This window comes from Oryza brachyantha, chromosome 7 (assembly GCF_000231095.2).
Source record: "Oryza brachyantha chromosome 7, ObraRS2, whole genome shotgun sequence".
NCBI classification, from domain to species: Eukaryota; Viridiplantae; Streptophyta; class Magnoliopsida; order Poales; family Poaceae; genus Oryza; species Oryza brachyantha.
Genome location: NC_023169.2, coordinates 17,488,019 through 17,506,976, shown reverse-complemented (window position 1 = coordinate 17,506,976; position 18,958 = coordinate 17,488,019). Strand labels below are relative to the sequence as shown.

The 18,958-nt window shown below is 43.7% G+C and overlaps 3 protein-coding genes and 1 long non-coding RNA gene across 4 annotated transcripts; 3 read left to right on the top strand and 1 right to left on the bottom strand.

Moving 5' to 3' along the window:
• Positions 1-2,130: 2,130 nt before the first annotated feature.
• LOC121054946 lies at positions 2,131-8,022 on the top strand. Its single transcript, XR_005812191.1, has 3 exons — positions 2,131-2,319; positions 6,798-7,189; positions 7,339-8,022. It is a non-coding gene; the product is annotated as an uncharacterized LOC121054946 (long non-coding RNA).
• A 108-nt stretch (positions 8,023-8,130) lies between these two features.
• Positions 8,131-11,124, top strand: LOC102711907. Its single transcript, XM_040526218.1, has 2 exons — positions 8,131-10,453; positions 10,556-11,124. Exons 1-2 carry the CDS (start codon positions 8,492-8,494, stop codon positions 10,988-10,990), a joined length of 2,397 nt encoding a protein of 798 aa, XP_040382152.1. The 5' UTR covers positions 8,131-8,491; the 3' UTR covers positions 10,991-11,124.
• LOC102714845 (DEAD-box ATP-dependent RNA helicase 57) lies at positions 11,070-14,422 on the bottom strand. Its single transcript, XM_006657986.3, has 11 exons — positions 14,138-14,422; positions 13,898-14,040; positions 13,540-13,631; positions 13,310-13,406; positions 13,140-13,220; positions 12,836-13,068; positions 12,205-12,399; positions 12,040-12,130; positions 11,830-11,952; positions 11,579-11,729; positions 11,070-11,440 (listed from the first exon to the last, which is right to left on the bottom strand). The coding sequence occupies exons 1-11, from the start codon at positions 14,361-14,363 to the stop codon at positions 11,238-11,240; spliced, it is 1,635 nt and encodes a 544-aa protein (XP_006658049.1). The 5' UTR covers positions 14,364-14,422; the 3' UTR covers positions 11,070-11,237.
• A 381-nt stretch (positions 14,423-14,803) lies between these two features.
• Positions 14,804-18,934, top strand: LOC102714571 (E3 ubiquitin-protein ligase SP1). The gene is made up of 11 exons (XM_006657985.3): positions 14,804-14,994; positions 15,087-15,139; positions 15,773-15,897; positions 16,007-16,102; positions 16,664-16,801; positions 16,878-16,943; positions 17,041-17,153; positions 17,252-17,362; positions 17,779-17,822; positions 17,906-18,011; positions 18,344-18,934. Exons 1-11 carry the CDS (start codon positions 14,918-14,920, stop codon positions 18,444-18,446), a joined length of 1,032 nt encoding a protein of 343 aa, XP_006658048.1. The 5' UTR covers positions 14,804-14,917; the 3' UTR covers positions 18,447-18,934.
• Positions 18,935-18,958: the final 24 nt, after the last annotated feature.

Here is an 18,958-nt window from a genome sequence, read left to right as displayed (position 1 = left end):
CCCCCTCCTTTGGCGCACCTTCATCCCTCTTCGAGAGTTCGAGTCTTCGTCACAAAAATAGCCACGTTTTCTCAGTGTTTTTTTTTTTCATCTCTGGTGTAGACAGCGTTCGGCTGGAGAGATATTATCTGGAAAGCATAATAATTAATCAATACATGATTAATTAATATGATATTTTAAAATAATTTTTATAGAAAATTTTCGCAACAAATACTTTGTTTAGTAGTTTGAAAAATATGAGCACGGAAAACGAGAGAATCTGGGTAAATTAGATGGGTGCCGAACATGATTGTTTGATGATCATCCAACACCCTACACCTCAACCGATCCGTTTCAACTAGTCTCTTACGAAGAGATATCTTGGAAATTAATCGTCTCGTCCAAAATATATCTACGTGAGGTCCACTCTAACACTGAGCATGCAATACACTTTTATGATTTTTTATATAATTGTGCAACGATATATATGACTAAGTTGCTAGTCCCTAGCATGTGCATTGCATGATTTTCATAGCTATACCTAGATTATTTTTTAAAGCAGTAAAAGCTTAAGCTAGTATCACCCTCCGTGTAGTACTTACTAGTTGAGACGGGTTCTGTTACATACGTCATAGCCAACGGTATCAGATGATGCCATCTAGCAACGATACCAGATGGTACTAGATGACACCATTTAGTTTCATCCGGTAATGATTAGCATCTCTAAATTGATTTGGACAGATAAATCGGCCCCTATTGATATCTCTAAATTTTAAAAATTGTAGAAAGTTAGATCTTTCATTGACCTACCCTGGCGTTCGAATTAGTGTGTAGCATAACAAGAACAAATAGTAATGCACTATGGGGTCTTAGCCTAACTAAAGCAACTAGCAGCGCTAAGGTCGACCAATAGAACCAGGTCAGTACATGTAGTCATATAGTCTTCTTAGCTTGTGGTTTGCTCGGGAGGATTTGCGAAGTGCACTAAACGAAAGCATAACACACGATGTGAAATGCGCAGCATCCCTACGAGTGACGTGGAATTTATAAACTATCCTTTTCATATGGCATCCTGTACTTTAGTCGTCCTATAATTTTAACTAAGTTTTTAAATGCATTTTTACTAGGGATTAAAGAGACAAACATACGGCTCAAGTCCTAGTTGTCTAATGCTTGTGGGTGTACTCTCTCTATTCTAAAATATAACATGTTTTAAAAATTCTTGATACACAAAAATGCTAAGTTGATATAAAATAATTATAAAGGCAAGTTACTTTAATTAAAAGAGTTCAATGTGATAGTTGTTTAATGGTAAATCTGATAACACCGCTTTTGCGATCTTTTTGATTTTTTATTACTAATCAAAGTTTAAAATTTTTGATTTAGAATTATACTGGAAACAATAGTAAAAATATTTATATTTTAGCATAACAGAGACAAAGTGAAATTCTAAATCGTCCTGTCTTTGTTTATGTTTTCTATATTTTTTGTGATCTTACTATTTTTCATCTTTAGTAAGATAGCCCTAGCTTGATGCATTAGTATTCACACAATCACACTCGAGCTTTAGCAGTCAAGGACTCGAGACGTGAGGTGTCTGATTAGACGTTGTTATGCATATTGTTTGTGATTTTGAAGCATGAGTCCATCCATTTGGTGAGTCGTAGTTACTGTGTAGTTACTGTGTATATGATGCATCGTGTTTCTTAACTAGTTTTGTAGATTGACAGAAATATTATTTAAGAAAGTCATATGAAAATAACTATTATAAAGTTAAAAGTATACTTTACTAGAAAATTAAAACTAAGATGGCTGCTTAGATTTTTTTTAAAAATATATTATTTAGCCGTGCAATAAACATACACAAAAGCCGTAAAAAGAAGCTGTAAAAAGCAGAAAAAATAAACATACACAAAAGCCGTAAAAAGGAGAAAAATCTAGCCCAAACATCAATATGCAACTTCCTCTATCTAAAGACAACTTATGCTACAAATCTACACATCATGACAAACTTTTTACCAGCAAAGATCTTAAACCATTTTATCCAATCAGTTTTAAGTTGACACGATTTACAAAAAATTAAGATTTACCCAGTGTATAAACAAAAAAGCTTGTACTGGAGTATATCTTTTCAGTCGGAAACAATGTGAATTCAGAGTTCATGTGCATCCGGTGAATGGGTTCGAAAATTTTGCTCAAGGAGTGAGAAAAGGCGGCACTGTTTTTTCCCACACTGGACATCTGCATCCATGACTTCCGTGAAGTCTCGCTCGCAAGCACACGCGTATCACCGAGGAGAGGGGAATCCGCTCGTGATCCTCCAAACCTGCAAGCACGGCGGTGAGTCGGTCGTTTCCCGGTTCCTCCAATGCATTCCTTTTTCTCCCTCTCGCATCGCGGTCTGGTTCTCGTTTTGGAATTCGATTCAATGCGGTTATTAATTTGTCTCCGTGCGTGCATGGGACCTAGATCCACTGGGGTTAGGCCTCGATTTTTTCATCTGCCGCTGCGGATTCGGTTTTCAAACCTCGAAATCCAGACGATTTCTTCGTGCAGCAAGAAAGCATTTTCTTTTTTGGGCGATTTTGTCCAAGGCGCGTGAAAAGGACCCAATGTGAGCTAGGGTTCAACCATTTAGGTGCTGCCTGCTCTCTAGTTCGGTGCAAATTACTAGTCGTAAATTATGCTGGCCGATTAGTTTAATCGCTGTCTAGTGCGCCGCACATTTGGACCTCACGATGCATAAAAAATTCACAAGAGGGAGTGGGATCAGATGCTGCTAGGCCCCAGCCACTCGGCCAAAAAAAAAAAAATTCACAAATTCGCATGGACAATGGAGTGAGTGCATTAGCCATTCACCTTCCATTGTTGTTCACACGAGCATTGATGGAATCACTCACTCCCTCCTTCTCTAATAGTCAAAATTAACTTGGTATGCTGCTGCAAGGACCAGATAAGCCATCACCGTTCTTCTAGTCAACTAGAAGTGTCCCCGCGTTTGCGACAGAAACTGATTAGTTTTTTATGTATGCGTGTTTAAGTGTATTGTTTTTGTGCTGAACATATACAGTATACTTTTGGATTTACTTTCAAAGACTGTGGTGCTAGCAGTGCGGCACCTTAAGAACTATCCGTGTTAATGTTAGTCTTCTCTTCTTCATCTCTTATTTACAGGATTATTTGGGCCAAACTTGCCTTATATAGTATTTAGTCAAGAAACCAAAGTATATTGGGAATTATAGAATACTATTTATCAATGCACCATTTTGGATAGTCACTGAACATTTCAATTGACATCACTTTGATGGGGAAGAAAGCAAATGGTGAATATTGAACCTGCTTTTTTCGCTCCTAAGAATCTTTACGTGCACGTACTACGTCTTATTTGTCTATAGTCTATTTATAAGTATAAAATGGACCATGTTTAAACTGTTTTGCCCTTTTTATTTTTTTAAATAGACTATAGACAAAGAGTTTTCAAAGTCTTTCACCAGAGTTTAGCACCAGAGGATGATCCAAAGACTGGGGCAATGAGTAATTTGAATTACAAAGATATCCTAGTGGACCAGGATGATCCAAAGACTAGAGGCGGACGAAAATGAGATGTTGTTTGACACTGAAATTTAGAAAGAAAATCTAGATGGATGCTCAAGGCTGTTAAGTTGAATGCATGGCCATCAAATGTTTTGCCCTTTCCACAAGGGAGGACATATGCACTCTGTGCTTCATGAGCCCTGCATTCCCCAAGAAAAGTCTGTATCTTTCAGCTCGCGACGGTGCCTTCTCCACCCTTATCAATGCCTCCATCAACTCACAATTTCTGAAGTACGTTGCATAACGAGAGTTCATATCCATCATGCATATACTGATATACACTGCTCAATTAACACCCTTCTGATTCCTGGAAACTGTGCATTGGGTTTCATATTCGCATTTAGTGCATTGATTAGCTTCTCCACGAATCTTGCCTCATTCTGACCTTGCTTTAGTACTTTTGAAAAGCTTTCAGGACTGACACTGCATATTTGTGAACTGAGATCAACAAGGATCTCGAGCTCTTTTCCCTCTGCATCCATTACTCGTCCCAACACCTGTAGAGGAAGTAAGGCAGCTTCATGGAAGTTAGACTCTAGAATCAGATATGCAATATTTTTGTTCCGAAAACTATCAGGTGTCCTAAATAAGAAACTAAAATTTTGATTTCTCAACCCTTTCTTAATACAAAATCTGAAGTTCTCTTGCATTGCTTATTAAAAAAAATTGCCAAACATATACCAAGCTGGAGTTCTCACCTCTGGGAGGACACTGGAAAGTTCCACCAAATTTGAATCTCCTAGTTCAACTCTAGAGTTCTTGGAGAGGTTTTGCAGTACATTTGCTGCAACATATATGTGCTTGTTGTCATTTAGCCTTCTAACCAGATCCTTAAAGAATCTATTTCCGGGTTCCTTCATGATAGCTGAGCAGTTGTCTGCACTTTCTAGTGTTAGCATTGACAGTGCCTGTCCTGCTTTTATTGTAATCAAGCAATCAGAATGCGTACCTGGCAGATCACCTTGTGCAATGAATGCAAACATCAACATCTGAACAATCACTTGGATGCTCCCAATCTCTTAAGGGCACCTCCAATGCAGTGCTAAAGAGAGGTGCTTGTGTAAAAAAAATCAGTATAGTGTTTAGCTTAATCATGTTGTTAAGTACGTCACTAAGCACTCTGCATTGGAGGTATCCTTAGTAGTCTCATCCATGGCAAGCTTTATAAGGATATCTGTTGTCAACTCCCTCAGTTCCTGGCTGCTGCTGCTGCTATCCTCTAAAATCTCAGCAAGGTTGCCCAGTAGGAAGGGATCTTCTGATATCTTGCGCCTCAATGTTATACCAGTTTCCCCACCAATGTTTGTCGGTCTTCTCAGCACCTTCAATGACAAATCAATCAGTAATTTCTGGCATGTTTCATTGACACGCATTCTCTCACTGCTGTTACTCGTGAACTCTATGATCTTTGGGATGAGATCCATTGATCTGCTGATCTCCACGCAATTGACACGATCATATGTAGCTAGCCTCTCAAGAGTTACCAGGCCAAGTACCGGAAGAATATCACTTTCTGTCCACTGCTCCTCCTCTAGAATAGACCACTGTGTAGTCATTTGATGCCAAAGTTTGAGAATCCAGCAATTCTCCTCATAACAACTGTCTTTCTGAATTGTGAGTTCCTGTATCCGCTGTTTGTTCTGGTTGTCCAGAAGTGATGATACGAAGTTCATTGCTCCAGGGATCGTGATAATCTGGAGACCACTAGCCAGCTCAGCTGTAATCTTCGCAGCGAGCAATCTAATTTGACCATCTTCTGGGTTCGTCCAACCCAGCATTTGGATCAATGTGGCGACTGTCTTCGTGGAGTTGGCGACTTTTGACAGGACTTGTTTGTCATAGGGCTCTCTGTTCACAAGGCTATACAGAATTCGAACCCCACAGAGCTGCTCTTTCCTTGAGCCTGATTCGAGGGAATTCGTAGCAAAAGTGATGAGGTTCATCTTCTTTGGAGCAAGGATGCTGGCGTTCATACATTTCTCAAAGGCATGTGGGTAGTACATATCGACAGATTTGACTCCTTGCTGACCCCTGAACCCACCAAGACGAGCCAATGATCTCCGAGGAAAGAATGAGAAGAACTCCAGTTTACGAGCCACAAGGTATAGTATCCCTTGACCGAGCACCATCCCATAGAAGACATTAAGTGTTGGCTTGAGGTTTGTCTTGTCATGATCATTTGCATTACCACCTTTGCCATAATAATTTTGGTGCAAAAGGCGGGTCAATGCAATAATAACACGCACGATTGCTGCTGGAATTTGTAAACCGCCACATATAGTTGTCAACAGAGAGAATACTATCATCACTAACAAATATGGAGAAAAGAACACCAAGGGCACTGCTGCATGGCACATGCAAAAAAACATAATCACTTGGTGGCAAGATAATGATTTGCGGATGAAAGACTGATGAACTAGTCTGATGATGCTTGGGAACTGCATTTTGCTGATGGTTAGTAGCATAACTGTGACCAGTAGTAGCCCATAAAATGCTCTAGCTATCAGAAAATTCCCTTTGGGTGCTAGTTCTGTTTTTTTGTGAAATATAGTAGGGGCCAACAGCAGCATTACGATGAAGGTACTCAGCAGTGATATAGCACGGTGTAATGGACCACCTTTAACCTTGTGAACTCCTGGGAAAGGCAAGGTGGCAGCAACAAGCTTACAAGCATCAATATATACACAAATGGCCCATAGAATTCTTTACTCCTGGTGCTTGAGAGGAATTCACCGACATCATTCAAACATATAACCACGATCACTCCATTCCATGAGAAAGGTCTCAGAGCTCCCCGAGTCCTGAAGAACAGTTGGTACTCTGATCTGTTGGGGCAGAACATCCTGAAAATATGCACGTTTGCATCATATGGAAACTCAGACAAAGGATGATCTATCGAATTACTAGTTGGTGTAGATGCAAGACAATTTGACACATGGACTCACGAATGCTACTACTAGGTAACATGAGCATGGTAGCCAGGGGCAGAGCTACATTGTTCATGGGGGTTCCCAGGCAGAAGATCTTTTATAACATTTATGCACCTCTCTCAATCGAATTTCAGACACCCGTAGCAGTTTAAACTCAATTCAAAACACTAAAATGTAAGTGAGAGGCACCCCTCTGTATTTTGTTCTAGCCCCGCACCAAATGGTAGCGTAGGTTTGTGACTAGCATTAACACTTATGTGACTAATCATTGAATCATTGATGCATAACTTGCAGCTTCTAGGAAGAACAACGCTGTGGCGTACGCGAAGTCGAGGCATTGTCGGGTACCCTCCAAGGGGGACAACAGTGGCCCAGGTGAATGCCAGCGTGCAGAGGGCGGTGCCCGCCCTCTCAACAGGGGCAACAACTCGAACGAAGCAATTCAGTTGCATCTGCGGCGTCGTGTTACGCCAGCTCGCCTACCACTGAAAGCACAAAGCCGTTAGAATCCTGAAAAAATCGTTCCAACAAGGAATCGAACCCAGACCCTCAAGTGCTAGTGTGCTACTAAGGTCTTTGTAACCACTATATTACATGTCCTTTCGCGGAGAACGGTTATTTGACTAACATGCCGATGCTCCTTTGTGTTGATGATTCATCTGGGAAAAAAAACACAAACCGAAGAGGTAAAATATACCATCACAAGTGAGTATTATTTTTTTTTATCATGTGGTGCTAAATTACCAAAGTCCACGAACCATCAGTAGCGTTTTCCTTTAATCTCTACTTGTTCTCAGTTTAACCCGATGCCCTGAAATTTGTTGTTTGGGTGCAGAGCAAACTCCAAAGGTTGAGTCTTTGTGATTATTGGTCATTGGTTGCGCCGGCGCTGTTCACATCGCCGACCGTGGAATGATTTCCTGGTTGTGTGGCAGAAACTAAACTTGCACTCCTCCATATATAATACCAGAAGCTACAGGTACGGCTTCTACTTAAAAAAGCACCAACTTATGCATATACAAAGCCAGAATCCGTAGGTCTTCAGCTACCGGGCAGTGTTCAGATAAGCAACCCCAGATGATTGTTTTGGCTTCTGGATTCATCAAATGAGGTCATTTTGCCTGTTGACTGAGACATAGGATTGCTTGTCGTACGCCTAATCAAGTAAGATGTATATAAAATCCGAGAAATTAATCTTGTGTGGTCTAGTCTAAGAGGATGCATGGTTGAATGAAGAGGATCCTCCTAGTTTGGAGATTAATAAACAAAGTGGATTGGAATGCAATCCGAGTGTTAGTGTAGGAGAGTCTGTTAGTTATAGAGTTAGTAATTAAATGGTATGTAAACTCTCTGAAAATGACTGTTGCGTGAAACGGTGAATGGTTACCCGTAAGAAAGGCTGCTTCACTGTAACGTGACAGTTTCAGCAAGACTTAAAACATTACTGTGGTGTTTGAGATTAGCTAAGATTAAAAGAGTAAATGACTATTTGATTATTTTTATAGCTATTTGAGGTATAATCGACAGAATTAACTATTATAAAATAAAAAAAAACTTTAAAGATGTTAGATGTAAAACTTTTATATAGAAAATTTTTACATTACATAAGCTTGGAAAAATATGTACATAAAAATCGAAAATCCCTAGTAGGATAAGGCCTACATGACACAAGGTGATGTAATAAATAACTTGAAAACCTGCAAGGTAACACTGCTCTGCTGCATCTGCATTGCACAGAAATGCAATATACAAACTTGAAATCTACTCGAGCGTGTGTCCGATCGAAATGAAACTTTGTTTCTTGCACGTAGAAGCCACATGCATCTCATTTTATCTTTCTCTTCTTATTGCTTTCACACAAGATCCAAAAATAATTAATTAGAAGAAAATTAGCATTTCGTCCAATCAGCTCGAACCTGCTATAACATCAGCATGCGAAACCATGGAAACCCAAGTGCACTGTGCACGTACTCGAGAAGACGAGTTGAATGGGTATCGAGACTGCGAGTGATCATGGCGGCGTGGACATCCCCATGCAAATACTTGTGCAATCGCAGCCGCCGCCGCCGCCGTCGGCGACGAGGCACCGGAGAACGCACACCGGCGACTCGACGACGTCGTCGTACGAGCCGCAGCGGCGGCCAGTGGAGCACCAGCTCTCGTCCATGCACGTCGACGCCTCCGACGGCGGCGTGGACGACGGTGTCGCCGTCGTGCCGGAGCGCAAGGTGACGCTGTTCGCGCTCCACGTCGCGGTGCTCGAGAAGGCCGCGTCGCACGTCGGAGCTGTCTGCTTTGTTTGGGCCACGGTGGTACTCCTCGGCGGCTTCGCCTCCGACCTCGACGCCCGGGACTTCTGGCTCGTCACCGCCATCCTCCTCGTCGAGGGCACGAGGGTGTTCAGCCGGAGCAATGAGCTTGATCTGCAGGAGCAGCCGATGCACCTCCCGGACGCCGGCGCCGGAGAAGACGAGGAGGAGGCGCCGCCGCTGCCGCACAAGGCTGCTTCGCCCATCCGCCTCCTCCCCCTCGGCGGCTGGCTCGTCGAGGCGAGGAACGTGAGCTATGTTCTTTACTGGCTCCAGCTGCTCTCGGCGTCGGCGTGCGTGGCGCTGTCGTTGCTCCGCCTCGCCGAGCTTCGGTTCTCCGGCGCGCCGGCCGCCGGCGGCGGGAACCACAACGCCTACTACGCGCTGATGCTCTTCTACGTGCTCGCGCTGTCGGAGGCGGTGATCTTCCTGGTGGAGCGCGCGTACTGGGAGTGGGTGCTCAGCTACCGGCGGCTCATCGAGACGGTGAGCGGCGAGTGCGACCTCGGCGACGCCGGCGCGGTGCCGATCAAGCGGTTCTTCTACCGCGCCTTCTCCAGGTCCGTCGAGGGCGGCATCCTGGACGGCACGCGGATGGACCTCCTCTCCTTCGCCGTCGAGCTGCTCTCGTCGGACTCCGGTGACGAGCAGCTCATCGGCGCTCACATCCTCAGGAGCTCCATCACCAACCACGACTCGGCAAAGCGGACGGTGCGCAAGATCGGCACGTCGGCGGCGACCGTCGAGCGGCTGGTGGAGATGGTGAGCTGGAAGAGCCCGAGCAAGCGCCGCGTCAGGGCGCTCGCCGCCGAGGTCGTGCTCCGGCTCGCCGGGAAGCGCCGGAACCTGATCCGCGTCGCCACCATCCCCGGCGCCATCGAGTCCGTCTCCACCTTGCTCGACGCCACCGCCGCCGGCGCCGGCGCCGCCAGCCGCGCTGACCTAGCCCTCAACGAGATGGGACTCCACATCATGAAGAAGCTGGCGCGCGAGCACGGCAACTCGGCCAAGATTACCGGCACCAGAGGCGTCCTCTCCAGGATCATACACTTCACCCGGACGAGCAAGGCGGCGCTGCAGAACGCCGGCGAGGGGAGCCTCCCGGCGAAGACGGTGCTCCGGTCGCTGCAGGTGGTGAAGAACCTCTCGAGCACGCCGGGGCACACGGGGGAGGCGATCAGGAAGGAGATCTCCGACAACGTGTTCGTCCTGAGCAACATCCGCAAGGTGCTGCAGCACGGCGAGCGCCACGGCAAGATGCAGCTGACGGCGATCGGCATCCTCGCCGACCTCGCCATCGACGGCGACGCCAAGGAGAAGATCGGGTGCACCGGCGGCATGATCGCGCATCTGCTGGAAATGTTCGTCGGCTCATCATCAACTCCGGCGGTCGCCCACGCCGCGCAGGCGGCGGCGCACATCCGGCTGCAGGCCGGCGAGGTGCTCGCGCTGCTCGCCCTCGAGAGCGAGGCCAACTGCGAGCGGATACTCCGGGAAGCCGCCGTCGTCGAGAGGCTCGTGCTGACGCTGCACCACGCCGGCATGCAGATCAGCTCATCCAGAATCCTACTGAACCTGTGCAGGTACAGCAGGAGTGAGCACTTCTTGCAGCTGAGCAGCCTCACTGCAGCTGTCCCCATAGTAAGCTCTCAAAAACTAACCAAAAAAAGATCACTCATTTCAGTCTGCAGATGCCATTGTTGCTAGGGTTTGATGCATGATTCCTGCTACTTAATTGCACAGGTTTTCAAAGCAATCATGGTTGAGAAGAACAGCCTGCTTGAGGTATCCATAGGATTGGCAATACAGATCACAAAGCTTGCAACGCCTCAACTGCACAAGGAAATCTTTGGAAAGGCAGATGTCCCAGATACTGACATTGCAATGAGGCTACTGGAGATTCTGAAAGAGCACAGGACACCCAAGGTGAAGGTTCCAAGGATGAGAAGGTTCGTCATCGAGCTCGCCATTGCCATGTTGAGAGGCAACGCCGAGCTCGTACCCTTCTTCAGGAGCATGGAGCTGGAGAAGGAGCTCAGGAGCGTCGTCAGGTCGACGTCCGAACTCGAGAGCTTCAACATGTTCTCCGGGAGCATTGGGCTGAGCAGGCACAGCTCAACCCTGTCATCACTGGTAGATGATGCCATGGAGATCATGCAGGGTCTGCAAGAAAGTTGACAAATGACTACAAGGACAGTTTTAAATGGTAAATGCCTGTGCCTGATTGTATGTTGGGATGGAATGCGATGAATCTAATTGTAAATTCAGAAATAATATATTTAATTGATCAGTCAAAACTGTAAATAACAAAAGGCAAGTGTACTCTCATCTCAGGCTTTAGTCAACAAACTAATAGAGAGCAGTTTCTGGCATTCAAACAGGAAAACTGAAGCCAACGTGCTATCTAAAAATGTCACAGGGAAACTCAATCTTCATCTGGTAAGGTGGAGATGGGATCCCGGTTCACCCTGTGCTTCCTGCGCTTGAGCTTTGGCAGCGCCTTTATCCAAGAAGGAATCTCACACCCTGAAGATATTAGCACGTTTGCGATGTTCCGCAAAAATGGCTTATCCTCCTCGGTGAAGAATGTGATGGCCTCCCCAGATCTACCTGCTCTTCCAGATCGTCCTATATAGATAATCTCTGATCAGTAGCGAACCAATCAAATGCACATCAAAACTCAGACAGACCCTCCATGCAAATGAATGTGTACAAGGCATCCATCATATAGAGTACAGAGATAAGGGTCAAAGCCAATATTCTTACCTATTCTGTGAATATAGGCAGAAGCTGACTCTGGAAAATCATAGTTGATCACACAGTTAACACCTTTGAAATCCATTCCCCGGGCAATGACTTCTGTTGCTATCAGTACCCAAGTTTTTCCGGCTCTTAAGTTGTCAACAGCATCTTGGCGCTTCAGGGAGTAATAGAAATTGAGCCAGCGAGCCCAATTCAACAAGAGTACAGCAGTTGAAACAAAAGTAGCAACTACTAATGATATGTGAAAGTAATACCTGTTGGTCATCAAGGTCAGCGTGAATTACATCAGCTCGTACATCATCAAACGCCAGTTCTTTGTAAAGCTCTTTTGCCCTCTCTTTGCTTTGAACAAAGATCAATACTGGAGGATTGAGAGACTACAGTTGGGAAAGGTCAATCAGTTATACGGAACTGTAAGATATATGTAACTAGGAGAAAACCACAAGAGAAGGGTCACAGCTTACTTCTGCAAAGCTCTGGCGAAGAGCTAGCAACTTCCCCTTCTCAGTTCCAGCAAAAATTAACTTTTGCTTAATCAGTGAAGAGGCTGAATTCCTGTAAATTATATAGTAAATGATGAAAATAACCATGAAAAAACAGTTAATACATATTGTAAAAGCAACACTCACTTTCTTCCCACAATGACTCGAACTGCATCGTGCATTATTGTGCGTGCAAGCGCTTCTATTGAATCAGGCAAAGTGGCACTGAACAGAGATCGAATTATTGAAGGATTTGAGCAGGCTTTGACAACTGAATCAATCACTTCAACGAATCCAAGCTCAAAAAGTTTATCAGATTCATCCAAGACAAGGTATTCCACTCTGAAACAGCAGCATGTGTCACTGTTAAATCCAATTAGGTGCTAAGTGGAAAAACAATGGCAAATTGCAACCTTTCGTTCCTTTATAAGTTGGCATGCAGACATATAGTTGTGAACTGACTATGAGGACGGTTGAATTGATCTAATTAAATTCCGCGTCGTAACAAACATACATATTTTTGTGATGAATAAAACTAATGAGGGTGGTTTTCTGGACGATATATTTAAGGAATACCACTAAAATCTACCATTTCATTAAATAAAATGCCTCTAGCCGAATTGATCCACATGTACATGCTTTCCAACAAAAACATTATAAATTGGAAATCCAACATTGAAACTCAAGATAAAGCAATAGACGAAGTTCATAATTTATCAGGTATGGCTTCTAATAGGTGTAGAGTACAAATCAAAATACTGAAGGTACAATCACAGACCTACTTAAATCAAGATCTCTCTTTTGTACAGCGTGGTCCAGACGAAGCGGGGTGGAGACCAGGATGTCACAATGCATATCCTTGAAATTCCCAGATTTTGACATATCTTTCGTCATTACTTTAATATAGAATTTCCTTCCCATTGCTAACTTCTTGCACTCTCTTGCAGTTTGTAATGCCAATTCTCTTGTTGGGCAAAGGATCACAGCTTTAACACCCTCTTTAGATCCTGGCTATAAGAACAGGGCTTAAACAACATACAACACATCCAAACAGCATAAAACTATACCGTAAAGACAAATACCTTGATTTTCATCAGGATAGGGAACAAGAAAGCCAAAGTCTTGCCAGAACCTGTAGGGGCACAGGCAAAACACTCTCTCCCCTGAAACAAGCAACGTCAGACATGCAACCCTAAAAACTAAAAAATTCAATCACTGGGGGAACCCCCAAACAGAGTCCAAAATGGCTCACCGATAGAAGAATGGGAATGGCCTGCCTTTGGATAGGTGTGGGTTCTTGAAATCCAAGTTTTGACAAGTTACCGACCAAATATGAATCGCAATCATACCTAGCACACAAAGTCAAATAGGGTGAAAATCCACCTCAAATGGTTCAATTATGAACTGAAGTTAATCTGAAGCAGTATCTGCAATAAGTAATTTAGTATGCCTGGACTCTTTGAACTATTCAAAAATACTAACCTTGAAACCAGTTCCTCAAAGTTCTCCAGTGGTGCTGAAACATTTTGTCCCGAAATGTGGATGTCAAACCTCTTCCGGAGTATGGCTGCTCTCTGGAAACCAATCAGAAAGATTGAGGCCCAACCATTCAGAGATTGGACATGCAAACAACACATCTAAATGATAATTTCTACCACTATTAGTAATCCAAGATAGCTGTTGAGGGGATCATAACAAGCCACCTAGCTTCCAATCAAGTTTGGATGAACAATATTTAAAGGAGAGGCATATCTACTGCAAACTCAGCTCAATGGAGTACCAAATATAAGAAGCAATGAATCACAATTACGAACACCAATGCGTTGCAAAAGGCCATTACCTCGATTTCTCTCTCGACTTCCTTCCGCCGCCTTTCAACCTCCGAATCCTCGCTCTTACCTCTCTCCGCCTTCTTCTCAGATTCTTCCTCCTCCTCCTTCTTAGCCGCCAATCCCTTGAACACACTGAATCCTTCCACAACATCTACGGAGCGGAGCATAGCACACTCAGAAGAGTCAAATTACACCCTAAGCAACAACCTTTCTAGACGAACAGATCCCAAAGCAGAAGAAGAACTCACCGGAAGCAGAGGCGGCCTCCTCCGCCCGCTTCTTCTTGTTCTTCTTCGCCTTGGCCTTGCTCTTGCGCTTCCGCTTCTTCTCCGGCGACGGCGCGGAGGAGGCGGCGGCGGAGTCCACGTCCGGGGCAGATGGGCCCTGCCGGAAGCGGGCGAAGTCGTTGGCGAAGCGCTTGCGGTTGAAGTGGGTGCCGGCGAAGAGCGCCGACGAGAGTTTCGCCTTCTCCATGGTTTGCCGCCGCCGCCGCCGAGGACCTCCTCCTCTTAAAACCCTAGGTGGGTCCCACTTGCAGCGTCAGAACTGGCAGCGCCGACTGGGCCCCACATGTAAGCGACGGAGCCCGCCCTACTCCCTGCGATCGGATTTCGACGGCCCGGATTGGATCGATGCCAATCCGTCGTTTCGCGGGCCCCACCCGCAGCGACAGAGCCACTGTAATTTCTCGGGCCCCACCTCACCCTACCTTCTCCGACCACGTGTCCGACGTCCGATCTAAATCGGACGGCTGAGATTTCACCACTACCATTCGCAACGAGAGCGCTCCTGGGCCGTAGCATATCGCATCCAGGCCCGCATGTCAGGGAATGCGTCAATGACAGGTAGGGCCACTCCTCCCAGCTTTTGCACTTCTCGTATCCAGTTCTTTGCTTTCCGTCGCCTCCTCTTCCCTCGCCGCGAAAAAGGGGGAAAAGTTTTTTTTTTTCCGTAGCTCCGCCCTCCTCGTCGTCGTCCTCACTGATCCGCCCCAGATTTGGTGGTCTCCAGCGGGGTTCCCTTGCGAGATGTTGATCCCCTGGGGCGGAGTCGGGTGCTGCCTCAGCGCCGCGGCGCTGTATCTCCTCGGGAGGAGCAGCGGCAGGTGCGGATTAGGCAGGGTGTTTTTTTTTTTTTCGATTGATGGGTGATTTTTTTGTGGGAATGGGTCTGTTGATTGGAAATTTGTTGCATCAGAGATGCGGAGGTTCTGCGATCGGTGGCGAGGGCTGGCAGCACGAAGGATTTGGGTGAGTGAGCGAGGGTTTGGTTGATGTATTGCTTTTTGAGGAACTTTTGGTTGCTGTATTGTTGGTTGTCTGCTAAATACGTGCTTAATTTAGCTGAGTTATGCAGTAATTCTATTAGTCTTGATTTTGTTAATTTTATTGCGCTGAGGTTGATGTACTATGTACACGAAATTTGGGGAAAATGTATGCTTCGAGCTAATTCAACCCTACTGACGCATGAGAGAAGTATCAGGAGAATATCTTAGGTTCATATAGATTCACTGATGAAGCAATAACTGGCTTGCAGTGAGGATTCCTGATCGGTATATATAGTTTTCCACAAAGATAGAGGCTGGACATACACTCTGTTTGCTTGGTTAATTTGCTATTTTATGACTTTGTTCTGTTTGTAGATAGGTGAGTAGACCTTTGTGTTAGCATAATCTGTTCTTGCAGTATGTGCTCAAAACCAGAGAGTTGTTGTGGTAATTAAAGTCCAGTATTCTCATAAGACATGGGAACAAATTTTAACTATTGTCAGTGTGTCTACATTTGTACCTTTTTTCAAAAGAAGCTTGTAATTTTGCCTGATTAGATACATAAAACATACCGCCTTTGTCTCAACCTTTTACCTGTCTGCATTATCTTCAACAGCTGCTATATTGGACACTGCAAGCAAGGTCCTGCCACTTGTAGTGGCTGTCTCTGGGCGAGTTGGTTCAGATACACCACTTATATGCCAACAAAGTGGCATGAGAGGTGTAATTGTTGAGGAAACGGTATCTACTGGTTTCATTTCTATGGATCTTTTTGTTTTATTTTGTGTTGAGCAGATAGTGTCGGTAGAGTCATTCAAGCAATTTTACTTAACTTTTTTCCTCTTGGTAGGCAGAACAACACTTCCTAAAGCACAATGATGCTGGATCATGGATTCAAGATTCCGCCGTGATGCTTTCTGTTAGCAAAGAGGTTCCGTGGTACCTGGTAATTAGCTGCTGTAGTTCTCTAATTTCGTTGGTTCTATTGATGCAAGTAGTTCACTTTAGTCTGGACCAATCTTGGGGAACTTATTTTTGCTGATTTATCCAATCTTAGATTTGTACTCCCTCTGGTCAAAATTATTTTTCATTTAGGACAAGATTTGCTCAAACTTATAAAATTCCGACAACCAATTTTATTTTAGAATAAATTTATAATATCTAATAAGTTTATGATATTACAACAGTACTTTTCAAGGAAAATCTATGCATATCATTTATTTTGTCTTTAAACTAAGCATTTAAAAGAAATTATTGATGGTCGGAATTTTAGAAGTTTGACCAAATCTTGTCTTAAATGATAAATATTTTTGATCGGAGGGAGCAGTAGATATGCCAACTAAGGTCATACGGATGTCTGGAGTCTGGACTTCTATAATATATTATTGATAATCGAATGATAAGACCACATAATCTAGATTTTTTACTATTTGGAGTTCTTTTAGCATCATAAATTGCATATTAGTTTCTTACATGTTCAGTTCTACTTTAACATGATGCATCACAGGATGATGGTACCGGCCGTGTTTTTGTTGTTGGAGCTCGTGGTGCAGCTGGGTTAGTTTTAACTGTTGCCAGTGAAGTTTTTGAGGAGTCAGGGCGAACACTTGTGCGTGGAACTCTAGATTATTTACAAGGGCTGAAGGTTTGTAATGATCTCATTTTTAATAATATAAATGCTTATACCATTATTATTTATGGTTAGGAAATAATGATTGTAGATGCTTGGAGTCAAGCGAACTGAGCGGGTTCTTCCAACTGGAACTTCATTGACTGTTGTTGGTGAGGTAGTGTTCATAGCTTTAATTGGTTTGCAATGCCTTGCGTCCGTGCCCTTTTTCCCTTTATGTGGCTAAATCTTTGATTGTTATGCTGTATGACTAGGCTATTAAAGATGATGTTGGAACTATCCGAATTCAACGACCACACAAAGGACCATTTTATGTATCCCCGAAAAGCATTGATCAACTTATCATGAATCTCGGAAAATGGGCTAAGTATGAAAATGCAGTCGAACATTCTCTCTCTCTCTCTCTCTCTCTCTCTCTCTCTCTCTCAGGCTTTTTGAGGCTAAAAGTGTGTTTTACTACAACAGGTTATACCAGCTTGCTTCCATGGGATTTGCAGCATTCGGTGTCTTTCTTCTTGCAAAGCGTGCACTACAGCATTTTCTTGAAAGAAAGCGTCGGCATGAATTACAGAAGAGGTATGTGCTAACACCAGCCACCTATTTTGAGTATTTAAACAGGCATGTTGTTCCTCCCATTTACATTTCTTCCAGAGGTTCACTCACTTTTCTAGACATTGTCAGAATGCCATATAGCTTCGAAACATCTTGTAATATTCAATAGTATTGTGATCTCTGTATGCTTTTCAATTGTGGAAACTGCATGTGCTTCCTAAATCCTAAGTTAATATATGTCACTAGGGCACAACTGAATTGCGTGACATTGGAGATGCTGTCTTGAAAAATGCTTTCGCCCTGGAAGTATTTTTATGGGAGAGGAAATAAAAGACCGACACTATTTCATACAAATGGACACTAGGATTTGTAACCACCGAGAATTTTGCTAATGCAAAATACAAGAAATGTTGAGACCATGCTTTATTCTTTCCATACAGGGTTCATGCCGCTGCTGCACAAAGGCAAGCTAGAGAAGCTGAAGGTGATTTTCTTATCGATTTATTATGCTATATTGTCATAACTTGTTCATGTCTTGTGATATCATTCTCTTTTTTTTTTGTACAGGGGGCAATGGTACATCAGATGTAGATTCTAGCAATAAAAAGGATCAATTGGTCTTGGACATATGTGTCATATGCCTTGAACAGGAATACAATGCTGTTTTTGTGCCGTAAGTACCTTATATTTTGCATTCCATCATATATCTTTACTCTTAGGACTGAGAAATGTCTATATATTGCTGAATAATAAAACAACTACTTAAACATTAATATAGGCAACATGTCACAATTTTTGTTGGAATCTGATCAAATATTTGAATTGAGGTCATTGTCATCATTGTGACTGTAAACATCGTATTGTTGGGGATCGTTCAGAAACAAAGTCAAATTGTTTCTGAGTCATCTCCATTGTGATCGTAAACATCACTTTATTCTACTTCTATTCTCATTAAACTGTCACCTCAAAATTTATGAATGAATCTGTAAATCAAACGCTATGCAGGTGTGGCCACATGTGCTGCTGTATGAACTGCTCTTCACATTTGACAAATTGTCCGCTTTGCCGGAGAAGAATCGACCAAGCTGTGAGAACTTTCCGCCATTGACAGCACTTAGATGCAAAATCTGGTACTCTATACCACCAGGATGAACCGCATCTTTCAGATCCACTTTATTCTTCGAATGTGGATTGCTGTTCCCTGCGTCTGGCATCTGAACTGCAGTACTGCACCAGAACATGTTCAAGGAGCTACCGTTACTAACAGAGCAGTGGCAATCGCAAACTCATAATAGGCTATACTCTCAAGCCATAATGCCAATAGCTGTTCTTGCCTGAGCGTACAATGGCATCCAGAATGTTCTTGTGTAAATGTGCATTGGTTCTAACAACACGCTTACTTGACAACATGGATGTTAATATTTATCTGTGTCCCGTGTATTCTAATTCTGCATGTTAGGGATGAACTTGTTTTAATCCTTTTTTTTTTCCTGATGAACGGTATGTTTTTGTGTACTCAGTTTGGCCTGCTTGTAACACGTTAAGTTTCCTTGTTCCCAGGGAAACTTAATTGTTTATTGTGAAAATTCGATGATAGTATTGTGCGTTAAATTTTCTTGC